The sequence below is a fragment of the Phycodurus eques genome, chromosome 21, assembly GCF_024500275.1.
Source record: "Phycodurus eques isolate BA_2022a chromosome 21, UOR_Pequ_1.1, whole genome shotgun sequence".
Lineage (NCBI taxonomy): Eukaryota > Metazoa > Chordata > Actinopteri > Syngnathiformes > Syngnathidae > Phycodurus > Phycodurus eques.
In genome coordinates, this window is record NC_084545.1 from 15,888,682 (window position 1) to 15,913,112 (window position 24,431).

General features: G+C 44.2%; 3 protein-coding genes across 11 annotated transcripts; 2 read left to right on the plus strand and 1 right to left on the minus strand.

The window, feature by feature from the left end:
* The first annotated feature begins 147 nt into the window (after positions 1–147).
* On the plus strand, positions 148–6,298 carry LOC133396704 (oocyte zinc finger protein XlCOF6-like). Of its 3 annotated transcripts, XM_061666812.1 has the most exons (4): positions 148–304; positions 390–433; positions 841–997; positions 3,834–6,298. In XM_061666812.1, exons 3-4 carry the CDS (start codon positions 871–873, stop codon positions 5,738–5,740), a joined length of 2,034 nt encoding a protein of 677 aa, XP_061522796.1. In that variant the 5' UTR covers positions 148–304; positions 390–433; positions 841–870; the 3' UTR covers positions 5,741–6,298. The 3 variants fall into 3 exon arrangements, with proteins under 3 accessions (XP_061522796.1, XP_061522794.1, XP_061522795.1); XM_061666810.1 differs by having other exon boundaries at positions 148–433; XM_061666811.1 differs by having other exon boundaries at positions 148–997.
* A 2,106-nt stretch (positions 6,299–8,404) lies between these two features.
* Positions 8,405–16,651, minus strand: LOC133396707 (gastrula zinc finger protein XlCGF28.1-like). Its single transcript, XM_061666823.1, has 2 exons — positions 16,223–16,651; positions 8,405–11,393 (listed from the first exon to the last, which is right to left on the minus strand). Exons 1-2 carry the CDS (start codon positions 16,329–16,331, stop codon positions 10,099–10,101), a joined length of 1,404 nt encoding a protein of 467 aa, XP_061522807.1. The 5' UTR covers positions 16,332–16,651; the 3' UTR covers positions 8,405–10,098.
* Positions 16,652–16,696: 45 nt separating this feature from the next.
* Positions 16,697–24,418, plus strand: LOC133396706 (gastrula zinc finger protein XlCGF57.1-like). Of its 7 annotated transcripts, none has more exons than XM_061666817.1 (3): positions 16,697–16,784; positions 17,710–17,866; positions 19,724–22,583. In XM_061666817.1, exons 2-3 carry the CDS (start codon positions 17,740–17,742, stop codon positions 21,289–21,291), a joined length of 1,695 nt encoding a protein of 564 aa, XP_061522801.1. In that variant the 5' UTR covers positions 16,697–16,784; positions 17,710–17,739; the 3' UTR covers positions 21,292–22,583. The 7 variants fall into 7 exon arrangements, with proteins under 7 accessions (XP_061522801.1, XP_061522800.1, XP_061522802.1 ...); XM_061666816.1 differs by having other exon boundaries at positions 16,717–17,011; XM_061666818.1 differs by lacking the exon at positions 16,697–16,784 and adding an exon at positions 24,342–24,418 and having other exon boundaries at positions 17,547–17,866; positions 19,724–20,488.
* Positions 24,419–24,431: the final 13 nt, after the last annotated feature.

Sequence of the window (24,431 nt, forward strand, 5' to 3'; positions counted from 1 at the left end):
TCTTGCGGCACTCTCCGACCGAGAGCAGCCAGACTGCCAGCCTGCAGCCTCCTCATTGGCCTCTCTGCCGTCACGTGACGGCCCTCACTGGGCTCCGGGCGGTGGCCTGTCGCTTTAAATATTTCTGCCCCAAAGGATCATGGGTAATACATCTGCTTTCCCTTCTCGCTCTGCGGGACGAGGCACGATCGCGCTTCAGCAAATCTTCCTGAGTTTGCACCGAATGTTGGGAATCCTCGACGCGGGACGCCGCTGAGCACGACTTGAGTGGACGAAAACATCATTCGCGCAATCTTCGTGTCCGGTTGGAGTCGTCTCGTGCACGTTGAAGCTTTTCGGCCTAGCTTAGCTTAGTTTGCTAACACATAGGTTTTCTCTTGGTTTGCAAGCCGCTTGCGGTCAACACTTCGCTCCGCAGTAGATCAAGCGTCAGGTAAAGTCTTCTTCTTCCCGCCACCGACGAGAAAAGGCAATGTCTAACCATAACACTTAAATGTAGTTTAAACGCACACATACCAACGACTAGTTTCTGTCAGCTTTGTTTGTCTCAGATCCTGAAATAATAGCCTCTAACGATTATTTTCTGAATCGTTATCATCTTAATCTGGATTCTGAATCGTGTCTATCATGTGTCATCACAAGTTGTCTCTCCCGAAGTCAAAACGTAGCTGTTTTCTTTTTCCTCTTACGATGCATCATTGCATGTTTTAATGTTGACTTTGGTGCGTTGCCATTTGAACTGGCGTACCGTTTCACCACACAATGTCCCAGTCTTAATCTTTGTTGAGTTGTTTCGCATGTTCGATTTGCACTTGCTTTTTGTCGTCCCTCCAACCTTAGAGCCGAAAGTGTCGTGACCGCCGTGTGAAAATGTGCGCGAGGAGGCCAGCGGAGTACGAGGAGGAACTTCGCGGCCCAAGAGGGCAGAAGGAGCCGCAAGGTCGGCGACTGGACGCTGCGTTCAATCTGCGGCCTCGAGTTGTGCTACGCAGTGCAGGTGGCTTCACTTGTCGCATGCATTCTGCTTTTCCTGCTGTTTCTGGGTTTATTTGCTGGCCCCGTTTGTCTGTAGCTTATAGCTTATAGCGATTTATATTCTTTAGTACTCAGCCGTCGAATAGTGGCGACTTTCAGCCAAATCTGTTTCTGGGGGGGAGACTGAGAAAACGGCCTTTTTGGGAAAGCGGAACAAATGTTTTCGTTCGTGAAAACCTCAAACATCTGAACATAAAGCAACACTGAGAAAGCACTTTTGACAGGAAAATGTATTTACAAGTATAGCGATGGACAGAATTTACATGAGACAAAAATGCATGAGCACATGGGGCTCCCGCACTTGCACTTTTTTCCTCCAAATTCTCCTCCTCTACCGTTTGCGCAATAGTCCCGTTTACATCATCTCGCAAAGTTTCATCCACATCTGGATTTTATTCTTTGGTGGCAGTGAATGGGATCTTGCGTAGTTGTCAACCTGTGCAGTTTAGAAATATAACTATTACTATAAAAATACATTGTTGAAATTGCTGTTGTGGGACGTGGAGGGGGAAAAATTATTATATTTTTTGGAAGATACTGTTTGACATTTGAGTCATTTTGCTAATATTTTATTTTAGTATCTTTGTACAATATAACAAGTTCAGTTCCATTCATTGGCAATCTAGTGTACATTTTCCTAAATTAAAAACAATCCAAAATGTTCACAATAGTTTTACTGGGGCACCATGTTTTCCTTGACTTGGACCGCTACTCGAGTAACGCAGTTCAGAATCAGAATCATCTTTATTTGCCAAGTGTGTCCAAAACACACAAGGAATTTGTCTCCGGTCGTTGGAGCCGCTCGAGTACGACAGACGGTCAATTTACAGAACACTTTGGAGACATAAAGACATTGACAAAAAACAATTGTGCAAAAAGATGCAGAGTCCTCGAGCACTTAGAGCAGTTCGAACGACTCATATTGCGATAGTCCGGTGCAATGACCATTGTGCAAAGGGCGCCGAGACTTGCTACTCTGGCACGAGTGGCCAGTATATGCAAATAGTGCAGCGTGGCGAGACAACTGCAGTGAGTGCACGAGTCATACGTAATTGGCCCCACACGAATGTGACAACCAACTCGAGTCCAAAAATTGCCAGCTTGTTGTAATGGAATTATAGGTTGGACGTTTAAGAAGTTGATCGCAAGAGGGAAGAAGCTGTCGGAATGTCTACTAGTTCTAGTTTGCGTCGAACGGTAGCGCCTACCTGAGGGGAAGAGCCGGAAGAGCCGGTGACCGGGGCGCGGAGGGTCCGAGAGGATTTTGCACGCCCTTGTCTTAGTTCTGGCAGCGTGCGAGTCCTCGAGGGCGGGTAGGGGGGTACCGACAATCCTTTCAGCAGTTTCTGGTTGTTCTTCCATCACGGTCTGCTTCGGCGGCGCCGAAGCAGACCGTGATGGAAGAACACGGGACCGATTCGATGACCGCTGTGTAGAACCGTCTCGGCGGCTCCGGCGGCAGGCCGCGCTTTCTCAGAAGCCGCAGGAAGTACGTCCTCCGCTGGGCCTTTTGGAGGACGGAGTTGATGTCGGTCGCCCACTTAACATATTAACAAACTTGGAATTTCTTCTAACCTGTCATTCTTTAAATATAACTGTCATTGCATTATAGTAAATTAGACTAGCGATATAGTACCAAGACATGGTATTTAATAAATTAAATGTAAAAAATGTAATAAAAAGGAACAAGTTGTCAATAATTTCTCACTGGAAATTATTCAGAGGGGCTGATTGAAAGTGAATAAAACATAAGCAAAATGTATGCAAATACAAGCAAAGTAAAATGTACAATGTGATAAAGTTACATATTTACATAATGTATGCTATTCCATCATAGCACATGTTGAACACAGGGTTCATAACAAGCTATCAACAAATCCAGTGATCATGTCCAGCATCACTCACAAACGTTTTAAATGACGTTGGAATGAAAGCGGTGAGGCTTTGTAATATTATTTTTCACTGTATCTGGTTGTATTTATTTGTGGACCCCCACCATCACCAAACACACAGTAAAGAACCTTCTGACTTGCGTTGGAAGTTTGCTTAAGAGACGCTACATATTGTATACCATATTTCGACATGAAAATCTATTTAAAGAACATTTCTTGCCATATAACTGAAAAATGGGAATAGGCAAGTCTTTTCCGTGAGTGACCAAGGATTAACCCCCCCCCCCCCAAAAAAAACATGATCAGAATCATCTTTATCAAGCATGAACCTATACATATTCCCCCTCTGCAGTTTACCCATCACGGTAGTGGACACAGCAAACACACACACTTGTTGGTGGCACACACTTGAGCAATGGGGAGCACTTTGGACAATTGGTGTCTTGCTCAAGGACACCACAGCCGTGGGTTTCTTATTATGTTGAAAAGAGTGTGAAAAGAGGGCCCTCTTTTCAACATAATAAGAAACCATAGCAAAAAAAAAATCATCATTCATCACGGAATACTGTTACAGTAATCGATTCTATGCTATATCACGGTTCTTGCTTCGCGGTCCCACTATATTGCATTTTTTTTTAACAGGTGTTACCCTATTTTTTTTATTTTTATTTTTTTTTATACCGACCGGTTGGCCAATATTTTTGTGTTATCCATTGCTCTTGTTCTCTCTCACTATATTAAAGGTGTTAGGCCTGTCCGAAGACACAGATTGATCGTACTTTATGCGCCACTGCTAAATTTTGTGCGTCTGAGACATCAAACGAGACCCCTGCATAAATACACATTAGTCACAACATGAGAAAAGAGTTACCAAACCAAGTGTGTTTGTCTACTTGTGTCCTGCAGTCATCACTGAAGATCTTCGTACTGAGTGGCAGGAGCTTGAGCCCCCTCACATTAAAGAGGAAGTGGAGGACGAAGAGGTCCACCGCATTAAAGAGGAAGAGGAGCCCATTTCGATTAAAAAAGAGGAGAAAGAATTGCACCCCCACAACAGACAGGAAGTGGAGGATATCACCAAGTTTCCATCGGCTGGTGTCCCTTTGAAGAGTGAAGATGAAGGTCAAAGTGAGGAGAACGGAGGGGCGGAGCCTCCAAACAACAGCTCAAGTCAACACATGACAACAGAAGGTGATGGAGACCACTGTGGAGGATCACAAGCAGACGCCCACTTGGCGCCACTATCAGATAGTGACGACATGACGTCACACTCTACTCACACTGATGAGGATGGTGGACAGTCTGAAGGTGATATGACATTACAGACTGACAACAAACGATGGAAATGTTCTGTGTGTGGGAAAACATTTGCTAATAAGAGTAGTTTGAAACAACACGTGAGAACACACACGGGTGAGAAAGCTTTTTCCTGCTTAGATTGTGGCCAAAGATTCTATAAGAAGGAACACTTAAAAAGGCACACAAGAACCCACACTGGTGAGAAACCTTTTCCCTGCTCGGTTTGTGGCCAAAGATTCACTCAGAAGGAACACTTAAAAAGACACACAATAACACACACTGGTGAGAAACCTTTTTCCTGCTCGGTTTGTGGCCAAAGATTCACTCAGAAGGGAAGCTTAAAAATACACACAAGAGCGCACACTGTTGAGAACCCCTTTGCCTGCTTAGTTTGTGGTCATAGATTCACGCAGAAGGGAAACTTAAAAAAACACACAAGAACCCACACTGGTGAGAAACCTTTTGCCTGCTCAGTTTGTGGTCAAAGATTCTCTGTAAAGGGAAGTTTAATATTACACACACGAACCCACACTGGTGAGAAACCTTTTGCCTGCTCAGTTTGTGGTCAAAGATTTACTCAGAAGGGAGATTTAAAAAAACACACAAGAACCCACACCGGTGAGAAACCTTTTGCCTGCTCAGTTTGTGGTCAAAGATTCACTCAGAAGGGAAACTTAAAAATGCACACAAAAACACACACTGGTGAGAAACCTTTTTCCTGCTCAGTTTGTGGCCAAAGATTCTCTAAAAAAGGAAACTTAAAAATACACACAAGAACACACACTGGCGAGAAACCTTTCTCCTGCTCAGTTTGTGGTCAAAGATTCTCTAAAAAAGGAAACTTAAAAATACACACAAGAATGCATACTGGTGAGAAACCTTTTTCCTGCTCAGTTTGTGGTCAACGATTCACTTACCAGGGAACCTTGAAAATACACATGAGAACCCACACTGGTGAGAAACCTTTTTCCTGCTCCGTCTGTGGTCAAAGATTCTCTAAAAAGGGAAACTTAAAAATACACACAACAACGCACACTGGTGAGAAACCTTTTTCCTGCTCACATTGTGGCCAAAGATTCTCTCTGAAGGAACACTTAAAAAGACACACAAGAACGCACACTGGTGAGAAACCTTTTTCCTGCTCAGTTTGTGGCCAAAGATTCACTTATCAGGGAACCTTGAAAATACACACGAGAACCCACACTGGTGAGAAACCCTTTTCCTGCTCAGATTGTGGCCAAAGATTCTCTCTGAAGGAACACTTAAAAATACACCGAAGAACGCACACTGGTGAGAAACCTTTTTCCTGCTCAGTTTGTGGTCAAAGATTTTCTAAAAAGGAAAACTTAAAAATACACGGAAGAACGCACACTGGTGAGAAACCTTTTTCCTGCTCAGATTGTGGCCAAAGACTCTCCTATAAGTATCAGGCTAAGACACACAAGTGTGCTGGTGAGAATAGCAGTGATCAAGAAGCTTTTAATGCAAATGTCAATGTTGAATCTCAAAAGTAATTACTATGTCGCTGACTTATAAAAAAAATCTACATTCTTGTATTCTGTGTACCAGATTTTATTGTATCTATCTTTTTGCTGTCCATATATTGCCCTGTGAGTGTTAAGAATTAACATTGGCGCCAAAATAAGAACATCGGCACTTATTCAATAGTGCTGGACTAAAACATGTCTACAGAAAAAAAGCCCTCCAAAATACACTCCGTTGTCATTTTAGAGTCATTTACTGGTGAAATATTAGATTTTCAGCCAGATTTGACCCGTCCACATTTTGGACGGGTCAGCCTGTCACAGCCTGACATCTGATGAGCAGGAGCCGATTACATTTCCTCATTAAACTTCTATGTTTTCCATGGTGTAATTTTTGCCCGTATTGAAAGTCTGGATGTATATTTGAGACAATAATGAGTGAAAAAGTGTCATGCGTTGGAAGGCTTGTCGTTTAAAAAAAATCCACCATTGAAATGCCTCCTTGGGGAAAGACGACAGCCACGTCACCCTACATAAAGTAATTATTGCAGATTTATTTCCTCATACGTCAGCCCAATTTTGAATTGTTTGCACCACAAATGTATACGTGTGTATCGATCACAACGGTGTTTCTGTAGGTGGAATTGTGTGACAGACATGGACTTCGCAAGGAGGTGGCACTCTCTTAGGGTTGCATGAAAGTTGCCGGCGAGCAGCTCCCCTTCGTGCACGGTGGGCCGGTCTGGACAGTGTGACACGGCAATTTCCATAGTGTAGTGGTTATATCACATTCGCCCCACAGGCGAACGGTCCCTTGTTTGAAACTGGGTGGAAACAAGGCTTGTGATCTGCCATGAAAGCTATGGGGTACATTTGTCTCCAAATTGGATGAATTGAAATTGAAAGCGGACAGCAAGATTCAGAAGAAGATGAAGCTGAAGACCGTGTGGCCAGGCTCAATTCTGTGGCGGCTCCAACCCGTGCAGGGGATCAAGAACCGAAAGAGTTGAGAGCAGTGACACGCAAAGGAGCCAAGAAACCAGTGGAGGTAATGGGGGTCTGGCAAGCCTCCAAGAAGATGTGTCAAAACCCGTGATGCGAGGAAGACCTACATCCCCAAAGCCGGCCAAAAAGACCACACCGTCCCGGAGGCTTGGTATGACAAGCTGGAAGAGAGAAATTGGAAATTAAGTGGGGGGGATATGGCAAACGTTTTGCCAACTCCGTCTTATCATACTTTGCCACAATATGCTGAAAGGACTAAGAACTTTAGAGACGGATTCGTGGCTGTGATTTATTACATACAGTAAAACAAGCGGTCTACAACCGGGCCAAGACGGACTTGAGGGCTTGTGACGATTTGGACGACGACGGCGATGGAGCGGGTGGACCTGCCACCCTAATTCCCCAGGTGACAACACAAGTGGGGCAAGCAGTAATGCCACCAGTCTCCCAAATGTCTACGCAGCTGGGAATAACAACTCATGGTTCGTCTCCATCTCAAGTTATGGTAAGCAGAGATGAAGAACTCAAGGCTCTAAAGGCCATGGTACGACCCAAAGGCGCCTGAGAGAACGTTCAAGACTATTTACGAGGGACATGGTCCTGAACAACAGACTCTCCCTGTCAAGAATCTGCTGAAAAAAAGTTACTCACCTCTGACCCCAGTAGCTCAGACGAGAGTGCACATCAAGGGGTGGGTGAACGATGAAGATGATGATGACGAAGACTCCTATAGGGAGAGAGCGAAAGAACAGCTGAAAGAAGGCAGCTCGCTGATGCATGTCTGGCTCGGGCTGAAAGGGGTGCTAAGTTCAACGAGGTATGTGCAGACGTGGAGAATGTTGGCGGCTGGGACCGAGGGAGAAGTTACCTTCGTGAAGATGAGCCCGGATGCGAATTTAACTAACTTTAACTAACTAAACAAGTTACAAGCAAGATCGATTCGAGTCGGATCTTCGAATTGCAGCGCTCGGGTGGATGTGCCCGCTGTCAGGATTGAGCAAGTGCAATAGAGTGACCTGTGCCCAGCGGGTAAGGAAGTAGAATCACCTTTTATTGTCACGAACATGCATGCGTGGACACAAAATTTGTTCTCTGCATCTAACCCAGCACAGTGAACACATACACACACACACACACATGTTAGCGGAACACACTGGAGCGCCCGGGGAGAATTTCGGGGAAATTAACCCTAACCCTAACCCTAACCCTAACCGCAGCCGTGAGTCCGGGGGATGTCGGCGGATGGTCCGGTCGGGGTCTTGAAACTAGGTCCCCCACGGTGGCAGGTGATGTTCTTAACCATGGGGCCACGGGTGCCCGATGAAAGACCAGCCAAACCACGGAGAAGGCATTGGTGGCCCGTTTCAAAACCCAGGGTCCAAAGCATATGCACACAATTTGCGGCGGTGTACATCCACCAGCAAGACGGTACCCTCTTAACCCTGGAGCTGAAAGATAGAGATGCAGGACAACCCTGTTTTATACCGCTAGAAAGCTCAAATCTAATGGAGCTATTGCGGTTCTCATTGAGGGTTTTAATGGCTGAGCAGAAATTATGAATCAAGCCAAATTTATTGAATGACTGCAAGGTGAACTGATGCTCCACTGTATCAAGCCTTATACAAATGTCAGAAGAAAATAAAGCCTCCAAAATTTTAGAATCATCCAAAATGTCAATAACTAGCCTCACATTGTTTGTTATGTGTCTTTTGGACATAAACCCTGACTGAGTTTCATCAATAATTGAGTTCAATATCATTTTCAATCTTCTAGCAAATATTTTATAATCGTTATTCATTAAAGACATTGGATGCCAATGATCAATCAGAGAAGTGTCCTTGTTGGGTTTAGGAATTCAAGTTGTTCAACCTTGAGACATTGTTGTAGGAAGGTCTGCCTTCATTATACTTTCAACATAGACTTCAAAAAGAAAAGGAGTCAGTTAGTTACAAAAGATCAAGACCAGGTGATTTATTGTTTTGTAAAAGATCAATAGCTTCTTCAACCTCCTCGGTCTTCATAGGTTGATTGCACAGCTCCACTTCCTTTTCAGTGATAGTTCTAACAATTAAGGAGTCCAAGAATATGTTTCAAGTTGCACTTCCGGACGTAGCGCCGAACTGTATTTGCTGACATTGGTTTTCTGAAGTGTTCCTGAGCCCACGTGGTGAAATCCTTTTCAGATTCATGTCGGTTTTTGATGCAGTGCGGCCTGAGGGGCATTCAATGTTGGTTTCCGGCCTTGGCGCTTACATGTGCAATGATTTCTCCTGATTCTCTGAAACCTTTGATGGTATTTTGGACCGTGGATGACGAAATCCCTCAATTCCTTGCAATTGTACGTTGAGGAACATTGTCCTTAAACTGTTCGACTATATTCTCCCGCACTTGTTCCCAAAGAGGTGAACCTCGCCCCATCTTTGCTTGTGAATGACTGAGCCATTCAGGGAAGCTCCTTTTCTACCCAATCACGGCACCCGCCCGTTCCCAATGAGCCTGTTCACCTGTGGGATGTTCCAAACACGTGTTTGATGAGCGTTCCTCCACTTTCTCCGTCGTTTTTGCCACCTGTGCCAGCTTTTTTGGAACGTGTTGCAGCCATAAAATGCCAAGCTAATGACTATTTGCTAATAACAACAAAGTTTATCAGTTTAAACATGAAATATCTCGTCTTTGTTGCACATTCAATTAAATATAGGTTGAACATGATTGGCAAAACATGGTATTCTGTTTTGATTGATGTTTAACAATGTCCCAACTCCATTGGAATTGGGGTTGTTTACAATTCACGGAAACAGCCTATTTGGAGTTCGAAATGGCGAATTTCGCCGGAAAGCGATTGATTTGCATGCATATATATTGACATCACTAAAACATTGGACAAAAAGAATCCATTGCTCAAAGGAAGTATGAGTCTTAATGGTCCATAGTTAACGAACAAGTTCATTGTATGCATTCTTTTGCACAAGAAAATTAAACTGGCAGTCATTTCCAATAATATACACGTTTTGGAGCAATTAGTAAATAACTAATTCCCTTTCGAATGCCCCTTTTTCATCACCAAAATCAAAAATTGAAAAGCACAAAGCATAGCTGGTGTGTGAAAACTAATGTAATGCACGATAAAGTGGCAATAATTTGTCATATCTGATATACAGCAGCTGTCAGGTGGAATCCCCTCACCTTCAAAATGAAAACTTTTCAGGGAAAAAAAAATACAGCTTGCTTGTAATGTGCTGAAAAATTGCAAATTTATGAGGACGTCATCAAACCAAGCTAAACATTTGCCAGTGGGAGGCTTTTAGAAAATACATGGACAAGAAGATACAACAAACGTTGGTACACAGAAGACAAGAACGTAGATTTATATAGTAATGACCTTTTTAAGCATTTACATTTGCATTAAAAGGTTCTTGATCACTGCTATTCTCACCAGCACACTTGTGTGTCTTAACCCGATCCTTACGAGAGAATCTCTGACCACAAACTAAGCAGGAAAAAGGTTTCTCACCAGTGTGGGTTCTTGTGTGTATTTTTAACTTTGCCTTCGCAGAGAATCGTTGACCACAAACCGAGCAGGAAAAAGGTTTCTCACCAGTGTGGGTTCTTGTGTGTTTTTTTAAATCGGTCTTCTGAGGGAATCTTTTGCCACAAACCGAGCACGAAAAAGGTTTCTCACCAGTGTGGGTTCTTGTGTGTTTTTTTAAATCTGTATTCTGAGTGAATCTTTTATCACAAACTGAGCAAGAAAAAGGTTTCTCACCAGTGTGGGTTCTTGTGTGAATTTTTAAGTGTCTCATCACAAAGAATCTTTGGCCACAAACTGAGCAGGGAAACGGTTTCTCTCCAGTGTGGCTTCTCGTGTGTATTTTTAAATCTCCCTTCAGAGTAAATCTTTGGCCGCAAACTGAGCAGGAAAAAGGTTTCTCACCAGTGTGGGTTCTTGTGTGTATTTTTAAGTGTCCCATCACAGAGAATCTATGACCACAAACTGTGCAGGGAAAAGGTTTTTCACCAGTGTGGGTTCTTGTGTGTATTTTTAACTTTCCATTTTCAGAGAATCGTTGACCACAAACTGAGCAGGAAAAAGGTTTCTCACCAGTGTGGGTTCTTGTGTGTATTTTTAAGTGTCCCTTCCGAGTGAATCTTTTTCCACAATCTGGGCATAAAAAAGGTTTTTCACCAGTGTGGGTTCTCACGTGTTCTTCCAAAATGCTCTTATAAGGAAATGTTTTCCCACACACAGAACATTTCCATCGTTTGCAGTCAGTGTGACATGTCTTATCACCATCAGACTGTTTATAATCATAATTGTCATCAGTGTGAGGAGAGTGTGACTTGTCGTCACCATCTAATAGTGGAGCTAAGAGGCCATCTGCATCTCCTTCTTTTGTTATATGTTGACTTGAGCTGCTGCTTGGAGGTTCTGCCCCTCTGCTCGTCTCACTTTGACCTTCATCTTCACTCTTCAAAGGGACACCAGTCGATGGAAACTTGGTGATATGCTCCTCCTCCTCCTCTTCCTGTTTGATATGGGGGCAGACTTCTTTGTCCTCTTTTTTAATCAAAATTGTCTCCTCTTCCTCTTTGATGTGGTGGACCTCTTCGTCCTCCACTTCCTCTTTAATGTGAGGGGGCTCTGGCTCCTGCCACTCAGTACGAAAATCTTCAGTGATGTCTGCAAAACACGAGACGACAAAACACACAGTTTGGTAAATCTTTTCTCTTCTCAATGTGAAAGCCACATGAGTTTGATATATTGGAAGAATTAAAATCGGGCAGGTCGACAACAAAAATAAAACCCGAAAAAGTGTAAAAAAAAAAAAAAAAAAAAAAGAAGCTCATAAAAACGAGTATCAATAAAAGGTAATACGGTGGACCCTTGCTTAGTCCGGGTTTGGCATCTGCAATTTTTTTCTACGTAGGTTTTTTTATGTAACAGTGGCCTCTTGTGAACATAATTTCAGCAGCACTGACATAAACACAAAAATAGAGAGTTCAAAATTTGACAAAGCCTCACCACATTCATCCCAACATCGCCGTTTACATAGTTTGTGAGGGATTTTGTACATGATTGCTGCACTTGTTTTTAGCTAATGAACCCTATATTCAACATGTGCTTTTATGGAATGTCATATTTTGTACAAACCCAATTGCAACGAAGTTGGGACGTTGTGTTAAACATCAATAAAAACAGAATACAATGATTTGCAAATCATGTTCAACCTATATTTTATTGAAAAAAATTAATGTTCAAACTGATAAACTTGATTTTTATTTAGGAAATAATCATGAACTTAGAATTTGATGGCTGCAACAGGTTCCAAAAAAGCTGCGACAGGTGGCAAAAACGACGGAGAAAGTGGAGGAATGCTCATCCAACACCTGTTTGGAACATCCCACAGGTGAACAGGCTCATTGGGAACGGGTGGTACCATGAGTGGGTGTAAAAGGAGCTTCCCTGAATGGCTCAGTCATTCACAAGCAAAGATGGGGCGAGGTTCACCTCTTTGGGAACAAGTGGGTGAGAAAATAGTTGAACAGTTTAAGGACAATGTTCCTCAACGTACAATTGCGAGGAATTGAGGGATTTCATCATCTACGGTCCATAATATCATTAAAAGGTTCCGAGAATTGGAGAAATCACTGCATGTAAGCGGAAAGGCTTACATGCAGTGACACGACATCAAAAACCGACATGAATGTGTAAAGGATATCACCACGTGGGCTCAGGAACACTTCCGAAAACCAATGTCAGTCAATACACTTCGGCGCTACATCCGGAAGTGCAAATTGAAACTCTACTATGCAAAGCAAAAGCCGTTTAGCAACAACACCCAGAAACGCCGCCGGCTTCTCTGGGCCCGAGCTCATCTAAGATGGACCGACGCAAAGTGGAAAAGTGTTCTGTGGTCCGACGAGTCCGCATTTCAAATTGTTTTTGGAAATTGTGGCCATCCGGACTGTTATGGACGCAAAGTTCAAAAGCCAGCATCTGTGATGGTATGTGGCTGTGTTAGTGCCAGTGGCATGGGTCACTTGCACATCTTTTTCATGGACTTCTTCTTTTGCTTTGGGCTTGTCCCTTTAGGGGTCGCCACAGCGCGTCATCCTTTTCCATGTATTTCCTTTCCTTCTCCTGCATCCTCCTCTCGCACCAACTGCCCTCATGTCTTCCCTCACGACGTCCGTCCACCTTCTCGTCGGTCTTCCTCTCGCTCTCTTGCCTGGCAGCTCCATCCTCCTCATCCTTCCACCAATATACTCACTCGCTCTCCTCTGGACGTGTCCAAACCATCCACGTCTGCTCTCTCTAACTTTGTCTCCAAAACATCGAACCCCGGCTCTCCATCCGATGAGCTCATTTCTAATTTTAACCAACCCGGTCACTCCGAGAGCGAACCTCAACATCTTCCATTTGCTCTGCTTCCCGTCGTCTCTAATCTGTCCATCATGGCCGGCCTCACCACTGTCTTCTAAAGTTGGCCCTTCATCCGAGCAGAGACTCTTCGGTCACATAACACACCCGACACCTTCCTCCACCCGTTCCAACCTGCTCGGACCCGTTTCTTCACTTCCTGACCACACTCCCCGTTGCTCTGGACGGTGGACCCCGAGTATTTCAAGTCCTCCACCCCTTGCTATCTCTTCTCCCTGTAGCCTCACTCTTCCCCCTCTCATTCATGCACATATATTCCGTCTTACTTCGGCTAATCTTCATTGCTCTCCTTTCCGGTGCATGCCTCCATCTTGCTAACTGTTCCTCCAGCTGCTCCCTGCTTTCACCGCAGCTCTGCAAACATCACGGTCCACGGGGATTCCGGTCTAACCTCATCTGTCAACCTATCCATCACCACTGCAAACAGGAAGGGGCTCAGGGCTGATCCCTGATGCAGTCCCACCTCCACCTTCAATTCGTCTGTCACACCTACAGCAGTTCTGCTGCCCTCCTACAAATTATTCTAACATACTTCTCTGCCACTCCGGACTTCCGCATTGAGGTACCACAGTTCCTCTCTGGGTCCTCTGTCATAGGCTTTCTCTAGATCTGCGAAGACACAATGTAGCTCCTTCTGACCTTCTCGGTACTTTCCCATCAACATCCTCAAGGCAAATAATGCATCCGTGGTCGTCTTTCTAAGCATGAAACCATATTGTTGCTCACAAATACTCACTTCTGTCCTGAGTCTCGCCTCCACTACTCTTTCCCATAACTTGATTGTGTGGCTCATCCACTTTATTCCTCTATAGTTGCCACAGCTCTGCACATCAGCCTTGTTCTTAAAAATGGGCACTCGCACACTTTTCCTCCATTCCTCGGGCATTTTCTCACCTGCTAGAATTCTATTGAACAAGCCGGTCAAAAACTCCACAGCACCCTCTCCTCGATGCTTCCATACTTGCACAGGAATGTTATCAGGACCAACTGCCTCTCCTCTTCTACTCATCCTTCTCTGTCATTTTCATCATTCATCAATACCCCAAAGTATTCTTTCCATCTATCCAGCACAGTACTGGCACCAGTCAACACATTTCCATCTCTATCCTTAATCACGCTAACCTGCTGCACATCCTTCCCATCTCTATCCCTCTGTCTGGCCAACATGTAGAGAGCCTTTTCTCCTTCTTTAGTGTCCAACCTGGCATCCATGTCATCATATGCCTCTTGTTTGGCCTTTGCCACCTCTACCTTTGCCTTGTATCGCATCTCAATGTATTCCTTTCGCCTCTCCTCGGTCCTCTCGGTGTCCCGCTTCTTCTTAGCTCACCTTTTTCCTTGTATGATTTCCTGTACTGTGAGGTTCCGCCACCAAGTCTCCTTCTCTCCTTTCCTGCCAGAAGATACGCCAAGTACTCTCCTGCCTGCTTCTCCGATCACCTCGGCTGCAGCGGTCCAGTCTTCCGGAAGCTCCTCCCGTCCACCGAGAGCCTGTATCACCTCTTCCCGAAAAGCTGCACAACACTCGTCCTGTCTCGGCTTCCACCACACGGTTCTCTGCTCTGCCTTTGTCTTCCTAATCTTCCTCCACACCACCAGAGTCATCTTACACACCACCATCCTATGCTGTCTAGCCACCCTCTCCCCGACCACAACCTTGCAGTCGGTAACCTCCTTCAGATGACATCGTCTGCGCAAGATGTAATCCACCCGCGTGCTTCTACCTGCGCTCTTGTAGGCCCCCCTATGTTCCTGTCTCTTCTGGAAACAAGTGTTCACTACAGCCATTTGCATCCTTTTTGCAAAGTCTACCACCATCTGTCCCTCCAAGTTCCTTTCCTGGATGCCGTACTTACCCATCACCCCGATTTCCTTCACCAACATGCCAGAGGCGGAACTACTTTTACGGAGTTAAAATTCGACTCTCGTTGAGGAGCTTCAGAACTGCAGTCTGGTCTAACATAATGGAAACCTCTAAATTGAATAACAAATGATAAAAGTTCCATATCATATTATTTACTGTGTTCTAATTACCATACAATTATGAAGTAAGTTCTGGTCTGGGTGCCTACAGCAACTCCGACCCCCACTCCTGCATTACGCCCACGGTGGATGCACCACGAACGGCACATGAGGACGGAGAAGCGGGGGCAGGCGTGTGCGTTTATGTTTATATATGCGCGCACGCCACCGCAGCCGGTCCGTGAGAAAACCCATAATTCACAATTTAACTCTTTCCTGCCATTGACAAACAGCGACTGTATATACATTTTGTGTTATCAGTCATATTCTCTGAAAAATAGCTACAAAATCCTAAATTCCGCCGGGGTATGCAAACATATGAGCGCAACTGTATGACCGATCCAATACGTTGTGCATCTTGGATAAAAGATGTTTGATGCATTGTATTGTTGTGTTCCAAATTTGAAAGCAAGTACGACATATTAATAAATCACAAACAATTGCGTCAAAACTTAAGCACACATCTGTGACTGAGGAAATGTGAATATTTACTCTGCAAGTTGAATGAAAAACATTTTCTGCTGGCGCTCCTTGAATGACCAATTCGGAGTTCTGTTCTGAGGTTGGCAGTTCGAAATCAGGCTCAGGCCTGCCCGGGTGGAGTTTCTGGAATGTTCTCCCCGTGCTTCCGTGCCTTTGCTCAGGCCACATCCAAAAACACGCAGTTGGGTCAAATGAAGACTCCAAATTGTCCTTCGGCGTGGATGTGAGTGTGCGTTTGTCTACACGTGCCCTGCGACTGGCTGGCGACCAGTCCCGGGCGTACCCCACCTCTTGCCACAAGGTTAGACTCCAGCCCACCCGCGACCCGAAAAGGATAAGCGCTGTCGAAAATGAATGGGTGGTTTGTATGCTACTGAAAGCTCAACAAATTCACTTTTTCAAAGAACCACTTGGATGGAAAGAGTCAACGCTTATCGGGTTTCATTTGGCCGGCACCATGACATGTAGTCATGAAAAGGCCATTCAAATGCAAAAACAGGAATATGTTTTCACAACAGAAAGTAGTCAGTCACTAAACAAGTGAGAGTCAGAAGAGTCCCAACCTGCTGTGTGGAACACAGCACGAGGCTGCACAAGTCCACGTTGTGGCTCGTCCTCCTCTTTCGTTCCACAAAGTTCCTTCTCGTCCTTTGCTGTCGTTCTTGCGCACATTTTTTTCACACGATAATCACAGCACCTTCGCAGGCTATCTCTAATTTGCGCTGTGTTGCTGACAAACGCGCCTCTTTGTTAGCGGCGAGCGAGCTGAACTAAGCTAAGCTAAGCTAAGCTAAGCTAAGCTAAACTAACTGGGCCGAGAAGCTTCAACGTGCACCACCAAGACGAGTTTATCCGTGCACGAAGATTTCAATGATGTTTAACTTCTTGAAAGGAGTGAAGGGCGCACTGGGCCGAGGTTTTAATCCGGGAGCAATTTATTAGTGGAGCGAATTCGGTTCCTCAAACAGAAGTGCACGAAAGTCGATCCGGGGCGGAAGTTGCGGGCAACGAGGGAGGCGCATGCGCGGACGAAGGAGCTTGGCTTCACTGCGGTCAGGCCAGCCTCCACTCGTGAAGTAGCAGTCAAGCTAGCCGCCCCTCATTTTGTTCATCTTCGGCATTACGGTAATAAGTCGCCAACGCGCGGCGAAATTTGGACCGAATGTTGTGAATCCGCCACGCGCGACGCCCCGGATCACGACTTTAGTGGACTAAAACATCATCCGCGCAATCTTCGTGTCGGGTTGGAGTCGCCTCGTGCACGTGGAAGCTTCTCGGCCTAGCTTAATTTAGCTTAGCTGGCTCACAAAGAGACGCGTTTGTGATCAAAACGTCGCCAAGCAGAGATCAAGGTAAAGTGGTTTTCTTTCCGCCACCGACGAGTAAGGAGTGGGGACCACAATGTTTAATAATAACAAAAAAAATTAGCTTTGTTTGTCTGACATACTCAAATAATATCCTGAAACAATTATTTTCGGAATCATTCTTATTATCTTAATCTGAATTCGGAATCCTTTTGAAGAATACTGTCTATAATGTAATCTTCTTTCAGTCTCCTTTTTTTTTTTTTTTACAACGCATCATTGCGTTCCCCTATTTCGTCTTGTTGACTTTGGAGCTTCGCCATTTTAACTCGCGTCGTGTTTAACCCCCAGTGTCCAAATCTTGAAGGCTTCTTGAAACTCGCGCGGACTGCGACCGCTCTGACGTCACTGCGGCAATCCGCCGCGTCGTTTGCCTTCAAACTCGAGCGCAACCCACGCGCGCGGTTTTGAAAATGTTCTGCAGTTCACCTCCAAGTCGAGGGTGTCGCTACTGCAGCGATTGGCGAGGACACCGCAGGGTGGAGTTCCCTCTGCATTCTTTGGGGGCTATTTCCGGTAGCCGTTTTTACGTTCAAGGGACGCAGATGGGCCGCCCGGGGCAATTCGTCGGTCACGTGTTGCAATGCGGGCGTTGGCGACCGCGGGAGTATAAAGAGGCCTTTCATCGCGATGTCCTTGTTTCACAGCTGATTTGCACTTGCTTTTTGTCGTCCCTCCAACCTTAGAGCCGAAAGTGTCGTGACCGCCGTGTGAAAATGTGCGCGAGGAGGCCAGCGGAGTACGAGGAGGAACTTCGCGGCCCAAAAGAGGAGAAGGAGCCACAACGTCGGCGACTGGACGCTGCGTTCAATCTGCGGCCTCGGATTGTGCTACGCAGAGCAGGTGGGTTCACTTGTTGTAAATCTCTAAATATGATGCAGAATGCGCCTTCTGCTTTTTGCATCCAGCGCCTTCCGGTCTTCGTCGCTTTCCGGCGCTGTGACGTCACACGAGCCGAACATCCTGTTCATTTGGCGTTGTTGTATGATTTAGCGATGTCACGATGGCTTATCGTGTGGCATTTGGTTGTACAAATGGTTCAAGCAGTGGCACGATTATTTTTTATTTATTTTTTTTGGCTTTCCAAGTGAAAAAGTGAGGAAACGTGGTCAGCTGTGGGTGCCTAGCAAGCATTCCAAATTGTGCTAATCACTTCGAACCGGCGTGTTTTGAGCATTGGATGCAGAGGCAGACTTTTTTTTATTATTGCTGCTTTTAATTTATTGTATTGAAGAAAATTTCCGGCTGTTATTTGGAATTCTTGGAACAGATCATCACGTGTCCAAAAAACATGATTAGTAGTCGTAGTTGTTGCAGGTGGAAGAAAAGTGGAAAGAATGAAACAAAATACTATACATTTTTGACAATTCATAACGACAACCGATCAAAAGAAGTACTTATCTAGAAGAGCCAGGGCGTGACGTTGGCATCACGAAACAGTCGGCCGTCGACATATAGCTTGCCGACAGCTGACCACGCTCGTTTGCCTTTGGCGCGGAGATTCTTCATCAACGGGTACCAAACGCTACTCCTCTCCTTAATCTCCTTGGAGAACTGCTCGGTCATTCCAAACAAAGTCCCTTTCAGATACCGACCTTTGGATTTTACAAACACATTTTGCTGAAAGTGTTCAAACTTTGCAATGATGGGACGAAGTCGTTTTTCTGGACGAGGGCCTTCCAAAACGGTGGACACGGTGAAAAGTAATCTCTTTATCTAATCGGCTGTATCTTGAGCGCGGACATCATCAACTTTTTAATCTGCACCTCGGGGTCTTTCGGAGAATTGTCTGGAATGCCTGAGAAAATGAGGTTGTCGCGCATGCTTCTTGATTGAATGTCCAACATGGTTTCTTTCATGAGTTTATATTCCAGTCTAAGAGTTTGTAGTTCTGCTGACATTGACATCGTGTTTGATCGAAGCCCAGTATTATCTAATCTTTGCTCATTCACTTGTTGTTGCATGAATTCCAAACTCTTTCTGAGCTCGGTGATCTCCTGGCAAAGCCAATCAAGTGAAAAGAGGACACGCGGCTGTATCTCTGTCGAATCGAGCAAATCCTCAGTTGAGGTGGAAAAATCGGCTTTTTTCCTCTTCAGCGGCAGTTTGACGCGTTGGCTCGGATCCTCCACGGCGAGCCGAGCCGGTGTCGACGTCGCTGCGCGGATAGCAAGTGGTTCTCTGTAAGTTACCGCTGCTCGCGAAGCTGGCGAAGGAAGAAAAGAAAAGAACGAAGCGGCCATCCAGCTTTGAAAAATGTAATTTTATCATGTAGTAGGTTTTTTTCCCCTAAAGACTGTGTGCAAAGGGCGTCGCCGTGTTTTTCGTCTTCGGAAATCACACAATCTCTCACGTTGTCACGGCACGCTACCGTGTCATATATGGTATGCCTTACCCTGAGCCGTTAAATAATAATAATTTTATTACTAATAATAATATAATAAACCATTCTAAATCTACTTCCTCCAATTCAAATATGACTTTGAATCGTGACAGCTTGTTTTTATGAACTGTATTATTTTACACTTTTTAACATTGTATTGTTGTTGACCTGCCCAATTGTATTATTTCCAATATATAAAACTCATCTGGTGTTCACATTAACCTTAAATATAAATCCAAACCAGCATACACAACATTAAAGTCACAACGTGAGGAAAGACTTGCCAAAACATATGTTTTTGTCTTCTTGTCTTGCAGACATCACTGAAGATCTTCGTACTGAGAAGCAGGAGCCAGAGCCCCCTCACATTAAAGAGGAAGTGGAGGACGAAGAGGTCCACCACATCAAAGAGGAAGAGGAGCCGATTTCGATTAAAAAAGAGGAGGAAGAAGCGAGGTCCCACATCAAACAGGAAGGGGAGGAGGTGGTTGTCACCAAGTTTCCATCGACTGATATCCCTTTGAAGAGTGAAGATGATGGTCAAAGTGAGCAGAGCAGACGGGTCGAGCCTCCAAACAGCACCTCAAGTCAACACATGACAACAGAAGGTGATGGAGACCGCTGTGCAGTATCACAAGCAGACGGCCTCTTAGCTCCACTGTCAGATCGTGACGACGTGACGTCACACTCTACTCACACTGATGATTATGGTAAACAGTCTGAAGGTGATATGACATGTCACACCGACAGCAAACAATGGAAATGTTCTCATTGTGGGAAAACGTTTGCTTATAAGAGCAGTTTGAAACACCACGTGAGAACACACACTGGTGAGAAACCCTTTTCCTGCTCGGTTTGCGGTCAAAGATTCTCTATGAAGGGAAGTTTAGTAAAACACACGAGAACCCACACTGGTGAGAAACCTTTTTCCTGCTCACTTTGTGGTCAAAGATTCTCTGAGAAGGGACATTTACAAATACACACTAGAAGCCACACTGGTGAGAAACCTTTTGCCTGCTCAGTTTGTGGTCAAAGATTCTCTGTGAAGGGACACTTAAAAATACACACAAGAACCCACACTGGTGAGAAACCTTTTTCCTGCTCAGTTTGTGGTCAAACATTCTCTGTGAAGGGACACTTAAATATACACACAAGAACCCACACTGGTGAGAAACCTTTTTCCTGCTCACTTTGTGGTCAAACATTCGCGCATAAGGGAAGCTTAAAAAGACACACAAGAACCCACACCGGGGAGAAACCTTTTCCCTGCTCAGTTTGCGGTCAAAGGTTCACGCATAAGGGAAACCTAAAAAGACATACAATAACCCACACTGGTGAGAAACCTTTTTCCTGCTCAGTTTGTGGTCAAAGGTTCTCTGTGAATGCACACTTAAAAATACACACAAGAACCCACACTGGTGAGAAACCATTTTCTTGCTCAGAGTGTGAGCAAAGATTCACGCAGAAGGGAAGCTTAACATTACACACAATAACCCACACTGGTGAGAAACCTTTTTCTTGTTCAGATTGTGGTCAAAGATTCTCTGTAAAGCTACACTTAACAAACCACACAAGAACCCACACTGGTGAGAAGCCTTTTTCTTGCTCAGATTGTGGTCAAAGGTTCTCTGAAAGGGGAAACTTAAAAAAACACACAAGAACCCACACTGGTGAGAAACCTTTTTCTTGCTCAGATTGTGGTCAAACATTCACTCGGAAGGAATACTTAAAAATACACGCAAGAACCCACACTGGTGAGAAACCGTTTCCCTGCTCAGTTTGTGGCCAAAGAGTCTCTCGTTCGTGTCGGGTTAAGGCGCACAAGTGTGCTGGTGACAATAGCAGTGATCAAGATGCTTTTAATGAACATGTAAATGTTATGTAAATTCAATAATAATTTTAGAATCCTATACTGATGAAATATTGGTTTTCAGCCAGATTTTGGCCCGCCCACATTTTGTACATGTCAGCCTGTTACAGCCTGACACATAACGAGCAAAATGCCAATTACATGTCCTCATTGAACTTCTGTTTTCCATTGTGTAATTTATGCCCATATTAAAATTCAGGATGAATTATTTTGACAAATATGAGTGAAAATAGTAATCGTGAAATATGTTGGAATGCTTGTTTAAAAAAAAATCGAAATGCCTCCTTGAGGAAAAAAGACAAACACCTCATCCCACATCAAGTAATCCTAGCAGATTCATTTCCACATATGTCAGCTCAGTTTTTAATTGATTGCACCACAAAAGTGTAGTATCTGTGTGTGTGTATGTGTCGATCAAATGTATGTACTCTGCAGATCACAATGACGTTTCTGTAGGCGGCATTGTGTGACAGACGTGGACTTCGGCCGGCTGCCATAACGCGGAATGACCCGTGACGAAGGCCTAACGCGTTACGTCGCTTCGTGTCCTGGAACTGCAGCTGATCTGATTTGATCTTAACCGATCCAGAAAATCTAAAAAAAAAAAAAAAAAAATGGGATTGATTGTTGTAATATTTTCAGAGCTGATATTTTGAAGCTGACAAGAGTAAAGATGTCCGTATCAATTTTGGTTGTTGACAGTTTTGGTACATTAAGCCATGTTTTTTGGGGTTCAGTCAAAACCGATACCATTATATCATGACACCAGTATCATTTTCATTGCCAACAGATGGTTCAATGTTGAGGTCATCACTGTTCATCACCTGCTTGACACTCTACACCATCCCAGCTTTCCAATGGCACCTGTTATGAAGAATAAAATTGGTTTAAAAAAAAATATATATATATATATATATATATATATATTTGGGTTCAAAATGACTACAAGTATTATTTTCATTGCCAACGGTTCACTTTTGAGGTCATCACTGATTTTGATCGGCTCCCATTGCCACAAAATCAAAATGGCGTTGATTTTCTCACCAGTTTCACATTCGACACAATCCAAGCTTTCAAATGAGACCCCGATATGAAAAATCCAAATGGCAAAAATTGGATTCATTACCAGTTGCATTTCATTGGCTGGATTAGGTTCGCTTTTGCGTGTCATCGCTCGGGTTGGGCATGGACAATCGAGCACCGATTGGAACCGGGACTAACGTTCCGGTTCTCTCGGAAGAACGAGCAGCCCGAAATGAGTTTCCCCCCGCAGGGTGTCCAGGGTGTCTCTCCCGTTGAGATAGGGTGAGCCAAGTCGACTTGTCGTTGGCTACGGCAGAATAAAGGGAAGGTTCTGGAGTGGCCATCTCAGTCTCCTTATTTTCTAAAAAAATCTCCCCTCTTTGTTTTAAATGTTTAGAAGCTGTTTTTTTTCCTTTGTTTTTAAATGCTTTTAATCATGTAATGCACATTGTGTATGAAATGCACTGTATAAATACATTCTAAGGTTTGCGCATACCGCTTATCGTGTTCAGGGTCTCTGGAGCCAATCCCAGCTGGCTTGGGGCGAAAGGCGAACATAACAACCGCCACGGAAACTGTTGCTCTCGTGCTGTCCCGTGCAAACTCGCTGGCTGGCGTCGCCGCTGCGTTCAAGTGCAGTGACGCGTCCACTTATAATCGATAACCGTTTACGACACAAACGCACAGCTCCAAACATGTAATCAGAACACGTCCTGAATAGCGATCAATACAAATAGAGAAGTCATTCGAGATGAACACAGAAAGGACACGGAACAGAAAATAAATACATACATAAATAAATGTAAGAACTGTAAAAGTTAGTTATATAGCATGCTAGGGGCACATGTGTTCATATAAATACATGAAAAGCAATGCAAGATTCAATAGTTTTCAGAGCGTTTTGTTTGTTAGGGTACTGATTTGAAAGAATGGATTGTCTGAAGTCATGATAGAAAGCTGTAAAACAGGCCTTTCTTCCAATCTATTTACAACGATGAATGGGATATTTCCACATCAGCAGTAAAAGGTTTGTTAAGGAAGCAGAGTCACTTTTTTCTCTCTTCGAAGAGGCCAAACAATACCTTCTCCCAAGCAAGTACGATATTCCTTTCAATATTATTGTGAATAAAATCACAAAACGATGAACACACGGACAGCACCGAAACAGGTGGACGACTGTTTCAGGGTATTCATTACGAAAGCTGCAGGTCACATCAATATCTTGTTTCTATAACATTTAGCTGGATAGAATTTATGGATGAGCTAAAAAGATGTTTCTCTAACTTTGTTCGTTATTAGATATCTCTTCGGTCGGAGCCGGAACTTTTTCCATGGTATATCATCCACAAACCTATTCCAATATGGAATAACATAAGGCAATGTTGTAATATCTTTCTGGAACATGGTTCCCACGTGTCTTATTAGTTACTGGACGGTTAGATAAACATACTCTCCCTCCAGTCGTGTCTATTGAAGATAAATGAGAACGTTTGTGAGTATCAAGTCTTGGTTGGCTTTTGAAAATCATCCAAACACTTTAGCGTAGTCTTCACTTCAGGAGTTACAGGAATAAAGAAACTCCGTGAAAATACGTGAACAAAATGCCTTCATTATTAAATAATTGACCTACCCATATGATGTTGTTTCGAAACCGATATTCCAAAAAGAGAGATTTGTGCTTATACAAAATGTCCACGTTAGACCAAATCAAATATTTATGAGGTGAAAATGATGTCCATATATGAGATATATGGCGGTACCGTCATAAACCAAGGACCCCCTATATTTGTTTCCTGTCTGTCCGCTACCCACCCATTATGAATCCCGACCCACCAGTTGAGAATCTGCACGAGACCACTCCAGGGACCACACGTACGCGCAAAAACGTGGCATTCGTTCCTTTTCACGGCAAAGTTCAGATGTTTCACGAGTGAAACGAGCGTGGAAAGCTGCGGTGCCTCACGCCAACCCGTGTTACGCAACATTCAAGTCAAACATGACAATTGAAGTGACCAAACCATGTTTGTCTTCTTGTCTTGCAGAAATCAGTGAAGATCTCCGTCCTGAGAGACAGGAGCCAGAGCCCCCTCACATTAAAGAGGAAGTGGACGACAAATAGGTCCACCACATCG

Excerpts from the sequence above, each read along its gene's own strand:
- LOC133396706 (XM_061666817.1), top strand. The coding sequence starts at position 17,740 with ATGTGCGCGAGGAGGCCAGCGGAGTACGAGGAGGAACTTCGCGGCCCA. Across the intron at positions 17,867-19,723 it reads GATTGTGCTACGCAGAGCAG|ACATCACTGAAGATCTTCGT; the intron begins GTGGGTTCACTT and ends CTTGTCTTGCAG.
- LOC133396707 (XM_061666823.1), bottom strand. The coding sequence starts at position 16,331 with ATGTGCGCAAGAACGACAGCAAAGGACGAGAAGGAACTTTGTGGAACG. Across the intron at positions 11,394-16,222 it reads TGCTGTGTTCCACACAGCAG|ACATCACTGAAGATTTTCGT; the intron begins GTTGGGACTCTT and ends CGTGTTTTGCAG.
- LOC133396704 (XM_061666811.1), top strand. The coding sequence starts at position 871 with ATGTGCGCGAGGAGGCCAGCGGAGTACGAGGAGGAACTTCGCGGCCCA. Across the intron at positions 998-3,833 it reads AGTTGTGCTACGCAGTGCAG|TCATCACTGAAGATCTTCGT; the intron begins GTGGCTTCACTT and ends TGTGTCCTGCAG.